The sequence below is a fragment of the Schistocerca nitens genome, chromosome 7 (genome assembly GCF_023898315.1).
Source record: "Schistocerca nitens isolate TAMUIC-IGC-003100 chromosome 7, iqSchNite1.1, whole genome shotgun sequence".
NCBI lineage: Eukaryota > Metazoa > Arthropoda > Insecta > Orthoptera > Acrididae > Schistocerca > Schistocerca nitens.
In genome coordinates, this window is record NC_064620.1 from 44,184,251 (window position 1) to 44,207,756 (window position 23,506).

At 40.7% G+C, this 23,506-nt stretch overlaps 1 protein-coding gene across 1 annotated transcript in view; it reads left to right on the forward strand.

Annotated features, from left to right (window-relative positions):
- LOC126195465 (dynein axonemal heavy chain 1-like) overlaps positions 1-23,506 on the forward strand; it is a 963,710-nt gene that overhangs the window by 796,056 nt on the left and 144,148 nt on the right. The window contains exon 56 of the mRNA XM_049934091.1: positions 18,108-18,363. Coding sequence (XP_049790048.1) covers positions 18,108-18,363 — 256 coding nt within the window. The remainder of the gene's footprint in view (positions 1-18,107; positions 18,364-23,506) is intronic.

Here is a 23,506-nt window from a genome sequence, read left to right on the forward strand (position 1 = left end):
TAGAGAAACTTAGGCAAACCATGAAATTATGTAATTATATATGTCTTGAATAACAGGCCACCTGATTTGAGACTTCTGTAAGAATGAAATTCTTCTGGCAGTCGTAACTAGACTGTCAATGCTTTCCTTCTATCTATCTATCATAAAACATGTTACTTCAAATTCTGTGAGCCATGAGCTGATGTTTCAAATTTTTCTTTTCAGTTCATTGATTTTCCAAGGAAATCCTACTTTTTGGGTATGAGCATGTAGATCATGTGTCAACATAAGTTGCTCTGAAGCCGATACTAAATTATTGCAGAATAGTGCCCTGTAGTAGTCATACTTTATGTCCAGATTGAGACCTTCCTCACAGAAAATTTCTCACACATTATTTTCACATTTAACTCACTGCTCAAATATTGGTGATGAAGCATTTTTCCTCTAGAATAATAACTTTTGGTATGCCTGACTTGTTCAATGTGTCTGTCAACTGCAGTTTTCTTATCTTCGTGCAGCTTTATTCTTCTGTCACCTCTCCTTTTTCAACAGTTGCAGGCGAGGAATCATCAATCATACTCTGACAGATTTTGTTGAGTCTCATTTTTTTACCTTCAAAATCTCCATGAAACAGCTCTGCAAACCCATATGATTCTAGAAACTCCTTCACATCTTTTTATAAGTACGAAGTTAGTAATTAGTTCCTTTCTTGTCGCTTTGTCTCCTCTAAGCTCAATTTTTCGATGAGATGACATGATGACATGCTGTCGAATATAGTTGCTCTGCCAGTCTCAGTTAGTTTCTTCAAAAAATTCTTCAAGGATCCGCTGTACGTCCTGCATAGTGAGTTCCTTACATTTCAACTTGGGTGATTACAGTTTGGAACTGCAGAAACCTCAGGCATGGGTGTGTGTGTTTTTCCTTAGGTTAATTTAGGTTAAGTAGTGGTAAGCTTAGGGACTGATGACCTTAGCAGTTAAGTCCCATAAGATTTCACACACACTTTTTTTTTTCAGAAACCCCTATGGTTGGTACCTAAAGATAGATGAAAAATTACAGATACTAGTTGTAGTTCAGTGTTCCTATTTTCAAGTACATTGAATCAATGAGAAATGTGTTTGAAAGGAGAATTATATTTTAGATTTGCAGAGATTACCCTGCAATGAAGAGCTTAAGTTATATGGTTAGGTCATTAACTCCAACAGTAATAAACTTATAAATAATTGAATATTACTATAACATTTATGTTTTCTTTACTTAACATATTCCCTTACTGAAACAATCGAAAATTTTTCCGTCTCATCAATTTTTGTCTTTATGATTTTTTGTAATGCAGAATTATTTTGCCCACTGGAAATAGTTTTGTGTACCTCTAGATATGATTTAAGTTCTCCATCTTCTCTACTGTATCTGTCTATTCTTTGATCATTAACATGGAATTTGACCTGTTTATTAGTGGGTCTTATCTAGATCTTGTTCAAGTGCGAAACTTGACTGGAACAAACTTAAGTTTGCTCCCTATAATTCTATCATTCAGGCCCCTTCTCTCACCCCTACATCCACTTGGATCCATTACATCTCTGTTATTCCTTCCAGAACCTGGCTAATCCCTTGTGGGTTGGTTTCTTGGCTTACAATTTCTCATATTGTCTTCTGATTTTCCCCATATAATTCAAAAAGTCATTAATGTTACTCTTGGGGACTGGCAAAAGCCATTCTCTTACAATTTGTGTCTGTTTATTTTCTAATCCTATTGTTATTGCCTCATTTTCTGATTCTTTGTCCAGGTACTTAAGTTTGTTAATCAAATATCGACAGAAACCTTTAATAGTCCCTCTCATGGACTCGTATCTCTCACTAGCCCAGAATTCACAAGCAGTTTTCTGCTATTCTCCCTTTTTTCTCAAAAATAATTTCCTGCATTATTCTCAAGAATGGGAAGCCCAACCATAAGCATCCTCTCTCCAATAACCTCTTGGAAAGGACATTTTTTCCTGATCACTCCTATTTCTAGGTAACTCACTAAAATCTCTAATAAAGTCAAGGGGGTGTACATTCCGCATGGTTCAAAAGCTATGAAACTTTTTACAATTGATAAAGTAAGCTTCATTTGATACAGTAAAAACACTATGATTTACCAACTTTGTTTTCAATTTTGGTAAATGCAGATCCATTTACAACTTGATATTGTTCTACAGTTTCATTGAACTCTTCAAGTTTTTCTTCAGTAGTTAACAAACACCTGTTTTCTACTTCATTTCCCACTTTTTCTATTTTATTATTCAATTCTGCTTTTGTTTTCTCCATTTGTAAATCCAACTCATCCTTATTTTCAGCATTAATTTTCTTTAACTGGCCAGAGGTTAAGAAGACAAGAACTGACCACTGCTTCCACCCTCTTTTCATAACAATTTACAATCCTATCTTGTGTAGCTTCACATTATTTGCTGTCTGTTTATTCTTAAATTTGTTTCGTTAGTTACCTTTCCAACTTATTATCCAAACAAATTTGTACAGAGTCTACCTTTTTGCCCAAATTTTCCAATTTCTTTAAATTTTACTACCACTTGTATTCATTCCTACTCTTAAGCTGCCGATGTCACTTTTGATGCATTTAGTTACTTCAGTGAACTCCAGTGAACATTTCAATGTATCTGTCTACATAAAATTCATGTTCTTATTTGCTTTCATTATTATTAACATTTGAAAGTTCTGTGGGTGGTGCCCGAGACTTTTCTTGGTAAGCTGACTAGCATTTACTTCATCATAGCAAGTTATATCTAACTTGGACCTAAACTCACTGTCTTCTCCAGATTTTAGTTCTTATTCCCATATTGTCTTCGCAAGATTTACTTTTAGCCAATGCTCTCTCTCCCTTAATGTCTACCTCATGTCCAACAACATGAAGTACACTGTCTTTTTCATTACATCACTCATTTTGACAAAATAGTGAATAAAATGTAGTAGCAGGAACGCCTTATATTAATTATTTATAACAGAAGTTGCTGCAGCAGTCTTGCTTGCTGTCATCTGTTCACTGATCCTTTTCATATTCCTATGTCAGGTTGCAAAGTTTACTGCTGGGCTCCCCTCTGGTTCCTCACTGACCACGTCTCACCAAACATAATGTCAGTCCCCTTTGCCTCTCATTGGTTGACAAAGTTTCATCCAAGATCCATTTATTTTTTATTTATATAGCATCTTAGTTAGTTATGTCGTTTTCATTAATATTATGTGTGCTGTTCTATTTACTGTCCACATAGTAACAATGGAAAATCCAGGATGGAATAATGACAGTAGTATGAAAAGGATAGATCTCTACTCACCATATAGTGAAGATGTTGAGTCACAGACAGGCACAAAAAGAACTGCTAAACAAGTAAGCCTTCAGTCAGAAGGCCTTGTTCTGAATTAGACAACATACACACAGACACATTCATGCAAATGCAACTCTGACTGCTGGACACAGCAGCCGAAGACAGTCTTGCAAATGTGAGTTGCATTTGCATATGTGTGTGTGTGTGTGTGTGTGTGTGTGTGTGTGTGTGTGTGTGTGTGTGTGTGTGTGTTGTCTGATTCAGAAGAAGGCCTTTTGGCCAGAAAGCTCATTTGTTTAGCTGTCTTTTGTGGTGCCTTTGTGCCTGTCTGTGACTCATCATCTCCACTATAAGGTGAGTAGCAGTCTATCTTTTTCATAATATTGTCTTCTTTTACCTCCATACACTTTACTCCTACAGTGCCACTAGAAATCTTTATTTACGCATGGTTCCTTCTCAGTGCATTTTTATCATCAGTTTCTAGGTTTCCAGTCTACTTTAACCTCAACACATATGTCTGTAAGTTCTATGCACATATAACTGTCCTTAACCACATAAATTCATTCTAACAGTGCAAGAGTTACCTTCATGTAAACCCTTCTTCTGCACTCAGTATCTCATTGAAGAAAGGTCACTGCATTGCTTTAAATCAGTTCTCTTGAAAAATATTCCAGTAATATACACCACACAACTTTTAATTAATAAGGCTTCTCCCATTGACTTACCGAACGAAAGTGCTGGCAGGTCGATAGACACACAAATAAACACAAACATACACATGAAATTCAAGCTTTCGCAACAAACTGTTGCTTCATCAGGAAAGAGGGAAGGAGAGGGAAAGACGAAAGGATGTGGGTTTTTAAGGGACAGGGTAACGAGTCATTCCAATCCCGGGAGCGGAAAGACTTACCTTGGGGGAAAAAAGGACAGGTATACACTCGCACACACACACATATCCATCCGCACATACACAGACACAAGCAGACATTTGTAATGGCAAAGATTTGGGCAGAGATGTCAGTCGAGGCGGAAGTAGAGGCAAAGATGTTGTTGAAAGACAGGTGAGGTATGAGCAGCGGCAAATTGAAATTAGCGGAGATTGAGGCTTGGCGGATAACGAGAAGAGAGGATATACTGAAGGGCAAGTTCCCATCTCCGGAGTTCTGACAGGTTGGTGTTAGTGGGAAGTATCCAGATAACCCGGACGGTGTAACACTGTGCCAAGATATGCTGGCCGTGCACCAAGGCATGTTTAGCCACAGGGTGATCCTCATTACCAACAAACACTGTCTGCCTGTGTCCATTCATGCGAATGGACAGTTTGTTGCTGGTCATTCCCACATAGAAAGCTTCACAGTGTAGGCAGGTCAGTTGGTAACCTTCCTTATACACAAATATTCCGCACGTCCAGGGCCTCGCTGCGATGGAGCACTTCCTTTCACGCCGATCACCTGCCACTCTACCAAAAACCTCTTTCCTCATTACCTTAGCCAGCTTCATCCTGACCCACAACTTCTTCATTTTCGAAGGCCAGACATACCAACAATTAAAGGGAACAGCCATGGGCACCAGGATGGCCCCCTCGTACGCCAACCTATTCATGGGTCGCTTAGAGGAAGCCTTCTTGGTTACCCAGGCCTGCCAACCCAAAGTTTGGTACAGATTTATTGATGACATCTTCATGATCTGGATTCACAGTGAAGAAGAACTCCAGAATTTCCTCTCCAACCTCAACTCCTTTGGTTCCATCAGATTCATCTGGTCCTACTCCAAATCCCATGCCACTTTCCTTGACGTTGACCTCCACCTGTCCAATGGCCAGCTTCACACGTCCGTCCACATCAAACCCACCAACAAGCAACAGTACCTCCATTATGACAGCTGCCACCCATTCCACATCAAACGGTCCCTTCCCTACAGCTTAGGTCTTCATGGCAAACGAATCTGCTCCAGTCCGGAATCCCTGAACCATTACACCAACAACCTGAAAACAGCTATCGCATCCCGCAACTACCCTCCCGACCTGGTACAGAAGCAAATAACCAGAGCGACTTCCTCATCTCCTCAAACCCAAAACCTCCCACAGAAGAACCGCAAAAGTGCCCCACTTGTGACAGGATACTTACCGGGACTGGATCAGACTCTGAATGTGGCTCTCCAGCAGGGCTACGACTTCCTCAAATCCTGCCCTGAAATGAGATCCATCCTTCATGAAATCCTCCCCACTCCACCAAGAGTGTCTTTCTGCCGTCCACCTAACCTTCGTAACCTCTTAGTTCATCCCTATGAAATCCCCAAACCACCTTCCCTACCCTCTGGCTCCTGCCCTTGTAACCGCCCCCGGTGTAAAACCTGTCCCATGCACCCTCCCACCACCACCTACTCCAGTCCTGTAACCCGGAAGGTGTACAAGATCCAAGGCAGAGCCACGTGTGAAAGCACCCACGTGATTTACCAACTGACCTGCCTACACTGTGAAGCTTTCTATATGGGAATGACCAGCAACAAACTGTCCATTCGCATGAATGGACACAGGCAGACAGTGTTTGTTGGTAATGAGGATCACCCTGTGGCTAAACATGCCTTGGTGCACGGCCAGCACATCTTGGCACAGTGTTACACCGTCCAGATTATCTGGATACTTCCCACTAACACCAACCTGTCAGAACTCCGGAGATGGGAACTTGCCCTTCAGTATATCCTCTCTTCCCGTTACCCGCCAGGCCTCAATCGCCGCTAATTTCAATTTGCCGCTGCTCATACCACACCTGTCTTTCAACAACACCTGTCTTTCAACAACATCTTTGCCTCTACTTCCGCCTCGACTGACATCTCTGCCCAAACTCTTTGCCTTTACAAATGTCTGCTTGTGTCTGTGTAAGTGCGGATGGATATGTGTCATCTGTGTTTTATATACACTCCTGGAAATGGAAAAAAGAACACATTGACACCGGTGTGTCAGACCCACCATACTTGCTCCGGACACTGCGAGAGGGCTGTACAAGCAATGATCACACGCACGGCACAGCGGACACACCAGGAACCGCGGTGTTGGCCGTCGAATGGCGCTAGCTGCGCAGCATTTGTGCACCGCCGCCGTCAGTGTCAACCAGTTTGCCGTGGCATACGGAGCCCCATCGCAGTCTTTAACACTGGTAGCATGCCGCGACAGCGTGGACGTGAACCGTATGTGCAGTTGACGGACTTCAGCGAGGGCGTATAGTGGGCATGCGGGAGGCCGGGTGGACGTACCGCCGAATTGCTCAACACGTGGGGCGTGAGGTCTCCACAGTACATCGATGTTGTCGCCAGTGGTCTCCGGAAGGTGCACGTGCCCGTCGACCTTGGACCGGACCGCAGCGACGCACGGATGCACGCCAAGACCGTAGGATCCTACGCAGTGCCGTAGGGGACCACACCGCCACTTCCCAGCAAATTAGGGACATTGTTGCTCCTGGGGTATCGGCGAGGACCATTCGCAACCGTCTCCATGAAGCTGGGCTATGGTCCCGCACACCGTTAGGCCGTCTTCCGCTCACGCCCCAACATCGTGCAGCCCGCCTCCAGTGGTGTCGCGACAGGTGTGAATGGAGGGACGAATGGAGACGTGTCGTCTTCAGCGATGAGAGTCGCTTCTGCCTTGGTGCCAATGATGGTCGTATGCGTGTTTGGCGCCGTGCAGGTGAGCGCCACAATCAGGACTGCATACGACCGAGGCACACAGGGCCAACACCCGGCATCATGGTGTGGGGAGCGATCTCCTACACTGGCCGTACACCACTGGTGATCGTCGAGGGGACACTGAATAGTGCACGGTACATCCAAACCGTCATCGAACCCATCATTCTACCATTCCTAGACCGGCAAGGGAACTTGCTGTTCCAACAGGACAATGCACGTCCGCGTGTATGCCGTGCCACCCAACGTGCTCTAGAAGGTGTAAGTCAACTACCCTGGCCAGCAAGATCTCCGGATCTGTCCCCCATTGAGCATGTTTGGGACTGGATGAAGCGTCGTCTCACGCGGTCTGCAAGGAAACATTCCACGTGGGAAAAATATATCTAAAAACAAAGATGATGTGACTTACCGAACGAAAGCGCTGGCAGGTCGATAGACACACAAAGAAACACAAACACACACACAAAATTCAAGCTTTCGCAACAAACTGTTGCCTCGTCAGGAAAGAGGGAGGAGAGGGAAAGACGAAAGGATGTGGGTTTTAAGGGAGAGGGTAAGGAGTCATTCCAATCCCGGGAGCGGAAAGACTTACCTTAGGGGGAAAAAAGGACGGGTATACACTCGCACACACACACATGTCCATCCACACATATACAGACACAAGCAGACATATTTAAAGACAAAGAGTTTGGGCAGAGATGTCAGTCGAGGGGGAAGTGAAGAGGCAAAGATGATGTTGAATGAGGATCACCCTGTGGCTAAACATGCCTTGGTGCACGGCCAGCACATCTTGGCACAGTGTTACACCGTCCGGGTTATCTGGATACTTCCCACCAACACCAACCTATCCGAACTCCGGAGATGGGAACTTGCTCTTCAATATATCCTCTCTTCCCGTTACCCACCAGGCCTCAATCTCCGCTAATTTCAAGTTGCCGCCACTCATACCTCACCTGTCATTCAACATCATCTTTGCCTCTTCACTTCCGCCTCGACTGACATCTCTGCCCAAACTCTTTGTCTTTAAATATGTCTGCTTGTGTCTGTATATGTGTGGATGGATATGTGTGTGTGTGCGAGTGTATACCCGTCCTTTTTTCCCCCTAAGGTAAGTCTTTCCGCTCCCGGGATTGGAATGACTCCTTACCCTCTCCCTTAAAACCCACATCCTTTCGTCTTTCCCTCTCCTTCCCTCTTTCCTGTTGAGGCAACAGTTTGTTGCGAAAGCTTGAATTTTGTGTGTGTGTTTGTGTTTGTTTGTGTGTCTATCGACCTGCCAGCACTTTCGTTCGGTAAGTCACATCATCTTTGTTTTTAGATATATTTTTCCCACGTGGAATGTTTCCCTCTATTTTATATATATATTTAAAAATAGAGGGAAACACTCCACGTGGGAAAAATATATCTAAAAACAAAGATGATGTGACTTACCGAACGAAATATATATAATAGAGGGAAACATTCCACGTAGGAAAAATATATCTAAAAACAAAGATGATGTGACTTACCAAATGAAAGTGCTGGCAGGTCGACAGACACACAAACAAACACAAACATACACACAAAATTCAAGCTTTCGCAACAAACTGTTGCCTCATCAGGAAAGAGGGAAGGAGGGGGAAAGACGAAAGGATGTGGGTTTTAAGGGAGAGGGTAAGGAGTCATTCCAATCCCGGGAGCGGAAAGACTTACCTTAGGGGGAAAAAAGGACTGTTATATATATATATATATATATATATATATATATATATATATATATATATATATATATATATATATAACAGAGGGAAACATTCCACGTGGAAAAATATATCTAAAAAGAAAGATGATGAGACTTACCAAACAAAAGCGCTGGCAGGTCGATAGACACACAAACAAACACAAATATACACACAAAATTCAAGCTTTCGCAACAAACTGTTGCCTCATCAGGAAAGAGGGAAGGAGAGGGAAAGATGACTGCTTGTGTCTGTATGTGTGGATGGATATGTGTGTGTGTGCGAGTGTATACCTGTCCTTTTTTCCCCCTAGGGTAAGTTTTTCCGCTCCCGGGATTGGAATGACTCCTTACCCTCTCCCTAAAACCCACATCCTTTCATCTTTCCCTCTCCTTCCCTCTTTCCTGATGAGGCAACCGTTGGTTGCGAAAGCTAGAATTTTGTGTGTATGTTTGTGTTTGTTTGTATGTCTATCGACCTGCCAGCGCTTTCGTTCGGTAAGTCACCTCATCTTTGTTTTTATATATATATATATATATATATAACAGAGGGAAACATTCCACGTGGAAAAAATATATCTAAAAAGAAAGATGATGAGACTTACCAAACAAAAGCGCTGGCAGGTCGATAGACACACAAACAAACACAAATATACACACAAAATTCAAGCTTTCGCAACAAACTGTTGCCTCATCAGGAAAGAGGGAAGGAGAGGGAAAGACGAAAGGATGTGGGTTTTAAGGGAGAGGGTAAGGAGTCATTCCAATCCCGGGAGCGGAAAGACTTACCTTAGGGGGAAAAAAGGACAGGTATACACTCGCACACACACACATATGTGTGGATGGATATGTGTGTGTGTGCGAGTGTATACCTGTCCTTTTTTCCCCCTAAGGTAAGTCTTTCCGCTCCCGGGATTGGAATGACTCCTTACCCTCTCCCTTAAAACCCACATCCTTTCGTCTTTCCCTCTCCTTCCCTCTTTCCTGATGAGGCAACAGTTTGTTGCGAAAGCTTGAATTTTGTGTGTATATTTGTGTTTGTTTGTGTGTCTATCGACCTGCCAGCGCTTTTGTTTGGTAAGTCTCATCATCTTTCTTTTTATATATATATATATATATATATATATATATATATATATATATATATATATATATATCTAAAAAGAAAGATGATGAGACTTACCAAACAAAAGCGCTGGCAGGTCGATAGACACACAAACAACCACAAATATACACACAAAATTCAAGCTTTCGCAACAAACTGTTGCCTCATCAGGAAAGAGATATATTAATAGAGGGAAACATTCCACGTGGGAATTAATTTATATATATATATATATCCCACGTGGAATGTTTCCCTCTCTCTCTCTCTCTCTATATATATATATATATCCCACGTGGAATGTTTCCCTCTCTCTCTCTCTCTCTCTCTCTCTCTATGACCTAAAACTAGTTTACACAGGCATGCACCTTCACCTTACTACCCATCAGTGTTTTAAAACATGACCCATTTTTTTTTTAGAGAGAGCCTATAGATCTAAAGAAAGCAATCAAATAATATTTAAAAAAGTAAAAATAAAAATTATCTATCTGTATGTCGGTGACAAAACGTTCACAGTTGGAATTGAATTCTGACACAACCAACACCGTACAATAGTGACTTCAGTTTGCATAGATGACATATACTCTGTCTTTCAATCAATGATCGACCTAAATGAGTGTCCATGTCTACACAATATGTAGCCTGAGTCCAAATTATTCACACATATATGCTCAAAGGAAACTTCATAGAAGTTAATACCAGTTACTAGTTGAATTTGATATATTAAGTAAGTCTCACAGATGCACAAAGCATGCAAATACTGGTGACAGATATGTACTTGGTACTGGAATGTTACATGGATTCGTTACGTTGATGATACAGTAGTGTTGGCTAGGTGTGGACTTTGCTATGTTAACTCGTTATATGACATTGCTGCTAAGATTTCAGGGCCCAGCCTGCAGATTTTGGGGTGGGTTTGGCCTTATACGAGGTGCGGCTAGAAAAAAACCGGACTGATGCTGGAAAAAACATTTATTTACAATTTCATGTTATCTCCTTCAATGTACTCTCCTCCTCGGTCTCTACACCGCTCCATACGAATTTTCCACTGTTCATAGCAATGCTACAGATCATTTTCGGTTAGTCCATACATTACTTCCGTCGCTTTTTCTTTTACTGCTTCAACAGTCTCAAATCTAGTTCCTTTCAAAGCTGACTTGACTTTAGGGAAAAGAAAAAAGTCACAGGGGGCCAAATCAGGTGAGTAGGGTGGATGATCTAAGATGGGAATGTTGTGTTTTGCCAAAAACGTCTTCACTGACAACGCACTGTGAGCTGGGGCATTGGAAGGATCCATGACTTTTTTCTCCACAAATCGTCCCGTTTTCTCCGTACTCGCTCATGTAGGGTAGCCAGGACGCTAATGTAGTAATGCTGATTCACTGTTTGTCCCTCTGGTACCCAATCAATGTGCACAATCCCTTTGATGTCAAAAAAAAACATCATCATTGCCTTGAATTTCGATTTTGACATTCGTGCTTTTTTTGTTGCGGAGAACCAGGAGTTTTCCAATGCATTGATTGGCGTTTAGTTTCGGGATCGTAAGTAAAAAACCACGATTCATCGCAAGTAATAACATTTTGTAAGAAGGTGGGATCACTTTCAATGTTTTCCAGGATGTCAGAACAAATCATTCTTCGGCGTTCCTTCTGTTCAATTGTGAGACACTTTGGAACCATTTTTGAACACACTTTGTTCATGTTGAAACTTTCATGAAGAATCTGCCTAACACTTTCCTTGTCAACTCCTGTTAACTCAGACACTGCTCTGATTGTTAAACGGCGATCTTGTCGAACAAGTTTACCGATTTTTTCAATGTTTGCATCAGTTTTTGCTGACAATGGTCTGCCAGTGCGAGTGTCATCACTGGTGTCTTCGCGGCCATCTTTAAATCGTTTAAACCACTCAAACACTTGTGTTCGCGATAAACAATCATCGCCGTACACTTGTTGTAACATTACAAACGTTTCACTTGCAGATTTTCCTAGTTTGAAACAAAATTTGATGTTAACACGCTGTTCTTTCTGTACACTCAACATTTTCCGACGCACAGACAAAACGTCAACTACTTAAAACAGACGCCACGGGCAGACTGAGTGCAGGAGGCAGATGAAACTCGAGCAGTAGGCGGAGCGAGAGTCATGTGACAGGCCACGCGACTTTCAGCCTTATTGCATTCGTTTTATTGTTTCACCAGTACTAGTCTGGTTTTTTTCTAACCACACCTCGTAAAAGCTGGCACATGAACATTTTAGTTGTTTTGGAATTTCTAATTTAGATGAGCTGCATGTTACAACAATAAGTTTGTTTACAAAAAATTATGATAAATTATGGAAATTCTTAATCATCATCATCATCATTTAAGACTGATTATGCCTTTCAGCATTTAGTCTGGAGCATAGTCCCCCTTATAAAATTCCTCCATGATCCCCTATTCAGTGCTAACATTGGTGCCTCTTCTGATGTTAAGCCTATTACTTCAAAATCATTCTTAACCATATCCAGATACCTTCCCCTTGGTCTGCCCCAACTCCTCCTACCCTCTACTGCTGAACCCATGAGTCTCTTGGGTAACCTTGCTTCCCCCATGCGTGTAACATGACCCCACCATCTAAGCCTGTTCGCCCTGACTGCTACATCTATAGAGTTCATTCCCAGTATTTCTTTGATTTCCTCATTGCGGACACCCTCCTGCCATTGTTCCCATCTGCTAGTACCTGCAATCATCCTAGCTACTTTCATATCCGTAACCTCAACCTTGTTGATAAGGTAACCTGAATCCACCCAGCTTTCGCTCCCATACAACAAGGTTGGTCGAAAGATTGAACGGTGCACAGATAACTTAAGTCTTGGTTCTGACTTCCTTCTTGCAGAAGAGAGTAGATCGTAACTGAGCACTCACTGCATTAGCTTTGCTACACCTCGCTTCCAGTTCTTTCACTATGTTGCCATCCTGTGAGAATATGCATTCTAAGTACTTGAAACCGTCCACCTGTTCTAACTTTGTTCCTCCTATTTGGCACTCAATACGTTTATATCTCTTTCCCACTGACATTACTTTCGTTTTGGAGATGCTAATCTTCATACCATAGTCCTTACATTTCTGATCTAGCTCTGAAATATTACTTTGCAAACTTTCAATCGAATCTGCCATCACAACTAAGTCATCCACATATGCAAGACTGCTTATTTCGTGTTCACATATCTTAATCTCACCCAGCCAATCTATTTTTTTCAACATATGATCCATAAATAATATGAACAACAATGGAGACAGGTTAGAGCCTTGTCTTACCCCTGAAACTACTCTGAACCATGAACTCAATTTACCGTCAACTCTAACTGCTGCCTGACTATCCATGTAAAGACCTTTAATTGCTTGCAAAAGTTTGCCTCCTGTTCCATAATCTCGTAGAACAGACAATAACTTCCTCCTAGGAACCCGGTCATATGCCTTTTCTAGATCTATAAAGCATAGATACAATTCCCTGTTCCACTCATAACACTTCTCCATTATTTGCCGTAAGCTAAAGATCTGGTCCTGACAACCTCTAAGAGGCCTAAACCCACACTGATTTTCATCCAATTGGTCCTCAACTAATACTCGCACTTTCCTTTCAACAATACCTGAGAAGATTTTACCCACAACGCTGATTAAAGAGATACCTCTGTAGTTGTTACAATATTTTCTGTTTCCATGTTTAAAGATTGGTGTGATTACTGCTTTCTTCAAGGCTGATGGAACCTGTCCCGACTCCCAGGCCATTTCAATTACCCTGTGTAGCCATTTAAGACCTGACATTCCACTGTATTTGATGAGTTCCGACTTAATTGCATCAACCCCAGCTGCTTTATTGCACTGCAATCTATTGACCATTTTCTCCACTTCCTCAAATGTGATCCTATTTCCATCATCATTCCTATCCCATTGTACCTCGAAATCTGAAACATTACTGGTCGTATTTTCACCTACATTGAGCAACTCTTCAAAATATTCCCTCTAATGGCCCAAGGAATCCACAGGATTCACCAGCAGTTTTCCTGACCTGTCCAAAATACTTGTCATTTCCTTCTTACCTCCCTTTCGAAGATTGCTAATTACACTCCAGAATGGTTTTCCAGCAGCTTGACCCAAAGTCTCCAACCTGTTTCCAAAGTCTTCCCAAGATTTCTTCTTGGATGCTGCAATTATCTGTTTGGCTTTGTTTCTTTCTTCAACATAACTTTCTCTGTCTACCTGAGTTCTAGTATGTAGCCATTTTTGATACGCCTTCATTTTCCTTTTACAGGCTGCCTTGACTGTGTCATTCCACCAAGCTGTTTGCTTCATCCTACCTTTACACACTACTGTTCCAAGACATTCTTTAGCCACTTCTAGTACTGTGTCCCTGTACCTTGTCCATTCCTTTTCCAATGACTGTAATGGACTACATTCAACTACCTGGTACCTTCCTGAGATCATTGTTAAGTACTTGTGCCTGATTTCCTTATCCTGAAGTTTCTCCTCTCTTATCCTCCTACATGTGGACCTGACCTCCTGCACTTTAGGCCTCACAATCCCAATTTCACTGCAGATTAAATAATGATCAGTGTCATCAAAGAATCCCCTGAATACACGTGTGTCCTTCACAGCCTTCCTGAATTCCTGATCTGTTATTATATAGTCAATGACAGATCTGGTTCCCCTGCCTTGCCAAGTATACTGGTGAATGTTCTTATGTTTAAAAAAGGAGTTTGTGATTACTAAGCCCATACTGGCAAAGAAATCCAAGAGTTGTTTCCCGTTCCTGTTGGCCTCCATATCCTCTCCAAATTTACCCATAACGTTTTCATACCCTTCTGTTCGATTTCCAATCCTGGCATTAAAATCACCCATGAGCAGAACACTGTCCTTGTCCTTTACTCTAACAACTACATCACTGAGTGCGTCATAAAAACTATCCATCTTATCTTGATCTGTCCCTTCACAATGCAAATATACTGACACAATCCTAATTTTCTTGCTAGACACTGTCAAATCTATCCACATGAGTCGTTCATTTACATACCTTATTGCAACTACGCTGGGTTCCATTTCTTTCCTGATGTAAAGCCCTACACACCATTGTGCTATTCCTGCTTTGACTCCTGACAGGTAGACCTTGTATTCTCCCACTTCCTGTTCTTTCTCACCCCTTACCCGAATGTCACTAACAGCTAAAACGTCCAGCCCCATCTTACTTGCAGCCTCTGCCAGCTCTACCTTCTTCCCAGAGTAGCCCCCATTGATATTAATAGCTCCACATCTCATTACCATTTGTTTGCCAAGTCGTATCTTAGGAGTCCCTGGTTTGTCAGTTAGAGGTGGGACTCCGTCACCTCCAAAGATCCGAGGCATTTTGCTCTCATTGTTGCCAGCATCATATTTAAAGTACCAGGAAAGCAGGTTGCTAGCCTTACTTGCCCCGAGTCCCATTGAGTTTTACCCCTAACGGTTGAGGGACTAACGGGTGGATTTGGTAGTCTTTGCCGTATGAGCACAAAGGTGACCACGACTCAGAATATGTCCAAGATGCCCAGCCTTATTCCAAAGTAACTGGTATCCCGACTGAAATTCTTAAGTAATGGCTTAATTAATTAGTAATGGTTGTCATTTGGTCCAGAAAAATCATAACAACAAAAATACAGTGGTAGAAACTGGAATGTAACAAGTACAATGGCTAAATCTGCAATAGACATTTTTGGTGTGTATGAATTTTAATATTAATTGTCTGTTAAGACAATGAATTTGAGGAAAATAGAAACATACATCTTATGTAAAATCTAGATGCTGGTATTTCTAATGAATAGTGTCAATATCTTGTTGTTGTGGTCTTCACTCCAGAGACTGGTTTGATGCAGCTGTCCTTGCTACTCTATCCTGTGCAAGACTCATCATCTCTGAATAACTACTTTAACCTAAATCCTTTTGAATCTGTTTACTTTATTCTTCTCTTGATCTCCCTCTCCAATGCCCCCCCCCCTTCTCCCCCCCCCCCACCCCTCACTTCTCTCAAATACTAAATTAGTGATCCCTTGACGTCTATCAACTAGTCCCTACTTTCAGTCAAGTTGTACCACAAATTTCTTTTCTCTCCAATTCTATTCAGTACCTCCTTATTACCTATGTGATTGACCCAGCTAATCTATAGCAATACATTTCAAATACCTCGTTTAACTTCTTCTCTGAACTATTAATTGCCCACATGTCACTTCCATACAATGCTGCATTGCAGAAAAATATCTTCAGAAAAGGCTACTGGTTGCTTAAGTCTATATTTGATGGTAAGAAATTTCTCTTCTTCAGAAACACTTTCCTTGCCATTATCAGTCTACATTTTACATCCTCTATACTCAGGTCATTGTCTCTTTTTTATTCCCCAAATAGCAAAACTCATCAACTACTTTTAGTTTATTACTTCCTAATCTAATTCCCTCAGTGTCACATGATTTAATTTTCACTTTTGTTGGTGTTCATCTTATATATCCTCCTTTCAAGATCCTGCTCTTACATTCAACTGTTCCTCCAAATCCTATGCAGTCACTGACAGAATTGAATTGCTACTAAAAGGCAAATTTTGTCAGTTTTGGTTTCTTGAGACATAGATGCATTATTTGGAGCTAAAATGGGAGGCGTTCATGGTCTTGCTGCTTGTAGAGAGCTGATTTAAATTTGCAGTTGTTTCTAACGGGGGACAACTCCAGGAGTTGCCATGTTTTAGGAATAAACTTGTGGCAGGCCTGGAAGCATGCTGAAGCAATTGGTAATTTTTGTTGAAAATTTGGTTAACTATTCCACTTATAACATTAAGATGAGCAGCTTAGAGTTTGAAGTTTCAGATAATGATGAAAAAAATGAAAGAAAGGTAAGCATGATTACTTTTTAGTGTGCTAAGGATTTTTGAGATACACAACATGAAAACAGATGGAGGTAGATTTTATTGTTATAATGAGAGCCAAGGTAAGAAAGGTCATAATGAATTGTGTGTCTTTCTGTACCATTACATTGAGAACTTTGTCCCTACAAGAGAACTCAGCTTGTTCAACATGCATGTGGTGGCCAGAATTGCAATCATATGGCTGTAATAATGTTATTTTTCTTAAAAGGTAATGGCAAATTTGATAAACTCTACCACTGTTTACTTATTGGAGGGCACTCTTATCCACCATCTGATTGCAACTTAGGTGTGATGAAAAGGAAGTTAAAAATTTGTGACCTAATACTTATTCCAGATCCGTGTATGTCACTTATCACCAGATTTAGTCACCTTAGTCGCTTTGAAGTTTATGCAGTAAAAACAAAAGAAATAGGTACCCTTTTATATAAAAAAGTTATCATCTCTAAAATGGCACGAGGCACAGGATAAAGAATAATTTGCTCCTTCTAACATTCTGTACTATTAGTACAGTTAAAAAAAAAAGGCAAGTGGTTCCTAGGCCCTATATCAAAGGACACTTTTGTCCTTTTCTTTACGTTAGTGAAAGTTCTCGTGAAAAAGAAGTAAGGAGATGATATTGAGAAACTACTGAAGTATATTACAGATAGATAGTATCAAATATTTATAATAAGCTTAAAACTTATCCTATAACAGAAATGGATAAAGATGACTGAAAAGTGACTGGAACCAATTATTTCTTTGTAACATGTGTTTTGTGTTCATTTTTGTATAAACTTAATATTTTCTGTGAACAAGTGGCCATTCATCATTTGTAACACGTTTTGTATTTGTTTTTGCTTGAACTTTGGCAGTTTTTAGAACATTAGTTTAGGTTCATAAGCATTAAGGAACCATAAGTTATTTCTTTGTCATTTAAATGCACCTCATATCATTATGTATGATAATTTTTCCTTGTAATGGTATGCTACAAACAGAACACTCCATCACCTTTTTTCTTATCAAATGTCTTCTGTTTTCTTGATATGTGTTTGCCTTTTGAGCTGCTGAATTCAGCTTCGTAATACTGTCAGTTGTTGAATCTATTGCTGAGTATATTTTTCTTTATTTTACTGGATTTCTTTTTAAATTCATGTTTCTTCCTCCTGATTCATATTGTCTGTCTCTCTCCTTCTCCCTTCAATTTTCGAAAGCCACTCTTCTTAGAATGTGTCAAGTAATCACCTTTAGTTAACATGGCTCTGCCAGATCAGTGATGACTTCACTTTGAAGTGTAAACAATCCCTTACCCCATGAATAGTATTTAATTTTGCTAAAATGTCAGCCACAGGGTAATATAAATCAATTTTGAATATTACAAAGTACAAAGTGCTAGTAACAGAAATCTTGGTTTGTTGCAGGGAGCCTTTACCTGACCCATGGGAGTCAGAACTGGACGAGTTCCAGCACTTACTAATCCTGAAAGCATTACGGCCAGACAAGGTTACAAATTCAATGCAGATATATCTTAGCCATAACCTTGGTCAACAGTTTGTTGAACCACAGACAACTGAACTTTCTGCCATGTACAAGGAGTCAGGTCCTGCAGTACCACTGATATTTGTACTTTCCACTGGGACAGATCCAGCTGCAGATCTTTACAAATTTGCTGACAAGGTATTTTTCAATACATTTTTATTGCCTTTATGTGCTGTAGTTAGTATACACTGAAGGGTAAGAAAAACTCAATTTTCAGTGTGTTGGGTTTTACCACTCTGTAATCTGTTTACAGTTGATACAGTATAATATATATGAAATTTATCAAAACAGAAAGATGTAGGTTGCAGTAGTTACTCGGAGATGAAGAAGCTTGCACAGGATAGAGTAGCATGGAGAGCAGCATCGAACCAGTCTCTGGACTGAAGACCACAACAACAACAACCAAAAATTGTATTTTCAGTTGCATTGAATGTTAATGTTGTCATGGGTTTGATACAGAAAATTCAGATAAGAACTTTGTGAAATTACAGACTGGAAGGTTGGCCAATACTTTCTGTCAGAGAATGTAAGTATTACTGACAGGAACACTTAAAGAAGAAAATACCAGTCCTAACTTTCTTCAGGAGAGGGAAAAGGGGATTGGTTTGGGAGCATTAAAAAAGGGATTACTTTTTGGGTGGAAAGGTTTGGAATGTCAATGAGATTCATCATTGAGATATCCACCTGAGCCCAGGGGAAGGCAAATTGTGCCTCCCAAAGATAAGCACTGGCCAGCTTTCAGTACCATGTAATTTTTGTCATGCACAGTGGTCGGCCAATGCATATACACAGCAAGCAATTTGTTTTTTGAAGTTCTCAATATTTTCAATGGTTTGATGCTTCCATCTATCTTTTCCTGTCTTGGGCTAATATTTTTGTCTCTACATACATGTGATATTCAACACCTTCAATATTCTCCTTCGTGTATTTTTATCCTTGTTTGCACCTGTTGTTTCCCCACTTCCTCCACCACAAAATTATCTGTTCCATGACCTTCAATACTCAATGGAAAATCAATGGGTTTGGAGCTAATTACCATCTAGGTTTCATTGTAGCATTCTTGCCTGCCTATCAAACTGTCAGAAGCCTTTGGTACCATAAGACTCCTGTCGCATCAGTCAGTTGCTCAGAGAAATAACAGTGTTAATAGTACTGTTTATTGACACTGCTGTCACTTTACTCACTGGCAGCAGATCGCACTGGTCTTCGCGCCTCCTAATACTTATCACTAACCAAAGTAAATTGTTCAAAGGGCATGAAATGTTGTAGAATTAGTGTACTATGTGAACATCCATTTATTCAATTTTTTTGTATGTCCATCCTTTTTGACTGGAGGTCTTGGGGACCACGGCCATTCACAATCATAAGAAAATTAAATGCCTAAAGCTACCAGTTTTGGTGCTTTAATGTGCCATCTTCATGCCTTAGTTGATGCTGAAGGGGTTATCATGATTCATATATTCACTGCATCAATGGCCAACATAACTGGTTTATGCAGACTATGTGTAACTGTGATGTCAGCACTCCATGATGGTTGGAGTGCTGGCATCACAGTTACAGATGCTTACATATGGATTGTGATAACCCCTTCAGCATCAACTAAGGCCTGAAGATGGTGCACTGAAGTGCTGAAACTGGTAGCTACACAATAAATAATATCATAAGGGTGATGGTAGACAAAAAAGATGCTCGAACATCATGCAAGGCATTGTTTAAAGAATTTAAAATTCTGACTATCTATTCAATGTATATGTTTGAAACAATAGTATTAACTGTAGAAGATAAGAAATATACCTGTCGTAATGCAGAAAATCATGATCACAATACTAGACAAGTACAAAATTACCATATGATACACAGAAGACTGAAAAAAACTGCAAACAGTCCATATATTAATGGAGCAAAATACTTCAATGCACTGCCAAATGAACTGAAGGTAATAACTGGAGAGACATTCAAAAAACAAATTGTGGCTCATTGAGGAGTGCTTCTATAGCCTACTGTAGAAACTAAAATCTAAAGTACTATTATGTCAAATAATTTGGACTACATTCTTAAGTTCCTATTATAAAGTAAAATTAGATTATATACTGTTGTATTGTACTGCCAATTGCTATGCATGTAATTACATGTTTCACGCAAATAAATTACAAATTGCAAATTTCGTTTCAAGCATGAAATTGAAGTGCTGAAATTGGTAGCTACACAATAATTAATATTATAAGGATGATGGTAGGTATTTCGTTTCAAGCATGATGGTTGGAGTGCTGACATCACAGTTACAGTTATGTTGGCCACTGGTGCAGCGAATATACAGATCGTGATAACCCCTTCAGTAGTATATAAGGCCTGAAGATGGCGCAGTGAAGCACCGAAATTGCTAGCTACACAGTAAATAAGATCATAAGGATGGCTGTTGGCATTTCATTTTCTTACAATTCATTTGTGCAGTTTCCCTTAAATAGATTTTATCTAAAAGTTGTTACTAAGTATGTTGTCCTTTCAAACATGATAACCTAGTAGAGACCATCAAAATGTGTCGTGGGCTGTGAAGTACTGGTGATTGGCAACTACCTAGCCATTTGTCCAACAAACAACTACAGAAGGTATGATACAACATGGCAGAACAGACCAAGGAAATAAACAGCCAATATGGCAAAATTAGCATCCTGGAGGCTTTTTGAGCAGGCCCAGGTGAAGGCAGACAGCTGGAGAATAAAATACTGTGTACTGTAGTTTCTTTGCCAGGAGGCTCCCTGAAAAAGATGGGGCACCCTGTGCCTCAAAATAGTTCATCTATTTCTCCTAATTACAGCATGATTCTGAAAACAACATATTTCTTTTTCTGCTGAAGATCACCCCATCAAGGCTTCCATCCAGTCACTCATTGACCAGTCTGGTTTGGCAGTAGAAGATAGCAAAAGGAAGGCTGAAGTTTTAAATTCCACATTTAAGAAATCGTTCACACAGGAGAATCATACCATCATTTGACCATCCCACAGAGTCCAGTATGGATGACATAGTTATTAGCATCGCTGACATAGAGAAACAACTGAAAGAGTTGAAAACAAATAAATCACCAGGTCCAGTAGGAATCCCAATCTGGTTTTACAAAGAGTAGTCAATGTCATTGGCTCTTCACTTAGTTTGCATTTATCATGAATCTCTCGTCCAGTGCAAAGTCCCAAGTTACTGGAAAAAAGCGTAGGTGACAGCTGTACATAAGGGTAAAAGAATGGAGTCGCAAAAATACAGACCAATACTCATAACATTGGTTTGCTGCAGAATTCTAGAGCATATTCTGACTTCAAATATAATAAATTTTCTAGTGACCAAAAAGCTCATTTCCATGAACATTTAGAAAACATTGCTCATGTGAAACCCAAGCTTGCTTTTTTCTCACATGATATACTATGAACTATGGATGGAGGATTTCCAAAAAGCATTTGACACAGTACCCTGCTGCAGACTGTTAATGAAGGTATGTGCATACAGAATACACTCCCAGATATATGACCGTTTTGAAGACCTCTTAAGTAATAGAACCCAATATGTTCTCCTTGAAGGTGAGTGTGGTGTCACCACCAGACACCACACTTGCTAGGTGGTAGCCTTTAAATCGGCCGCGGTCCGTTTGTATACGTCGGACCCGCGTGTCGCCACTGTCAGTAATTGCAGACCGAGTGCCACCACACGGCAGGTCTAGAGAAACGTCCTGGCACTCGCCCCAGTTGTACAGACGACTTTGCCAGAAGGGGATCACTGACAATTACGCTCTCATTTTGCCGAGACGATAGTTAGCATAGCCTTCAGCTACGTCATTTGCTACGACCTAGCAAGGCGCCATAGCATTTGATATTATTTTATGAAGCATGTACAATCAAGAGCGATGTTCTACAATTATGGATTAAAGTTAAGTATTCAAGAAGCTCCACACTTTATTTAGTAGACTCAACTCCTTTAACTGTTCCAGACCTCACGCCAGTCTGCGTGAGCTTAAACGCGTGCATTTCGGCCTCCTCTAGCAACACAGTGTTGGCTCTTCTGCCAACACTACAGTGAGTGTTCATCAGAGACAGGGGTATCATCAGGAGTGCCCCAGGGAAATGTGACAGGACCATTGCTATTTTCTGTATACATAAATGATCTGGCAGATCTGGTGGGTAGCAATGTGCTGCTGTTTGCTGACAGTGCTGTAGTGTACAGGAAGGTGTCACAGAAAAATGACTGTAGGTTGATTCGAAATGACCTAGACAAAATTTCGAGTAGGTGTGATGAATGGCAGCTGGCTCTTAATGTAGAAAATTGTAAGTTAATGTGGAAGAGTAGGAAAAACAAAGCTGTAATGTTTGGATACAGTATTAGTTGCATCTTTCTTGACAGTCACATCATTTAGATATCTGGGCATTACATTGTGAAGCCATATGAAATGGAAGGATTGTGGTAGGGAAGACAAATGGTCGACTTCGGTTTGTTGGGAGAATTTTAGCAAGGTGTAGTTCACCTGTGATGGGGACTGAGTATGGGATGCTAGTGTGACCTATTCTTGAGTACTGCTTGAGTTTTTGTGATCTGCACCAGGTTGGATTGAAAGAAGACATCAAAGCAATTCAGAGGCGAGTTGCTAGATTTGTCCCCCTGAGGTTCAGTCAGCATGCGAGTGTTATGAGTCAGCTTTGGGAGCTCAAGTAGGAATCCCTGGAGTTAAGAAGACATTTATTTCAAAGAACACTACTGAGAAAGTTTATAGAATGGGCATTTGGAGCTAACTGCTAAAAAATCCTACTGCCGCCAACATACATTTCGCATGAAGATAAAATACTAGAAATTAGGGCTCTTATGGAGGCATATAGACAGTTGTTTTTCCCTCACTCCACCTGCATGTGGAACAGGAAAGGAAATGACTAGTTGTGTTATAGGCTACCCTCCACCATGCATGATATGCTGGCTTGCAGAGTATGTACACTATATAATCAAAAAGTATCTGAACACATCCAAAATTGTACGTTTTTCATATTAGGTGCATTGTGCTGCCACCTACTGTCAGGTACTCCATATCAGCGACCTCAGTAGTCATTAGACATCATGAGAGAGCAGAATGGAGTGCTCCGCAGAACTCACAGACTTCGAATGTGATCAGGTGATTGGGTGTCACTTGTGTCATATGTCTGTACATGAGATTTCCACACTCCTAAACGTCTCTAGGTCCACTGTTTCCAATGTGATAGTGAAATGGAAATGTGAAGGGACACGTACAGCACAAAAGCGCGCAGGCTGACCC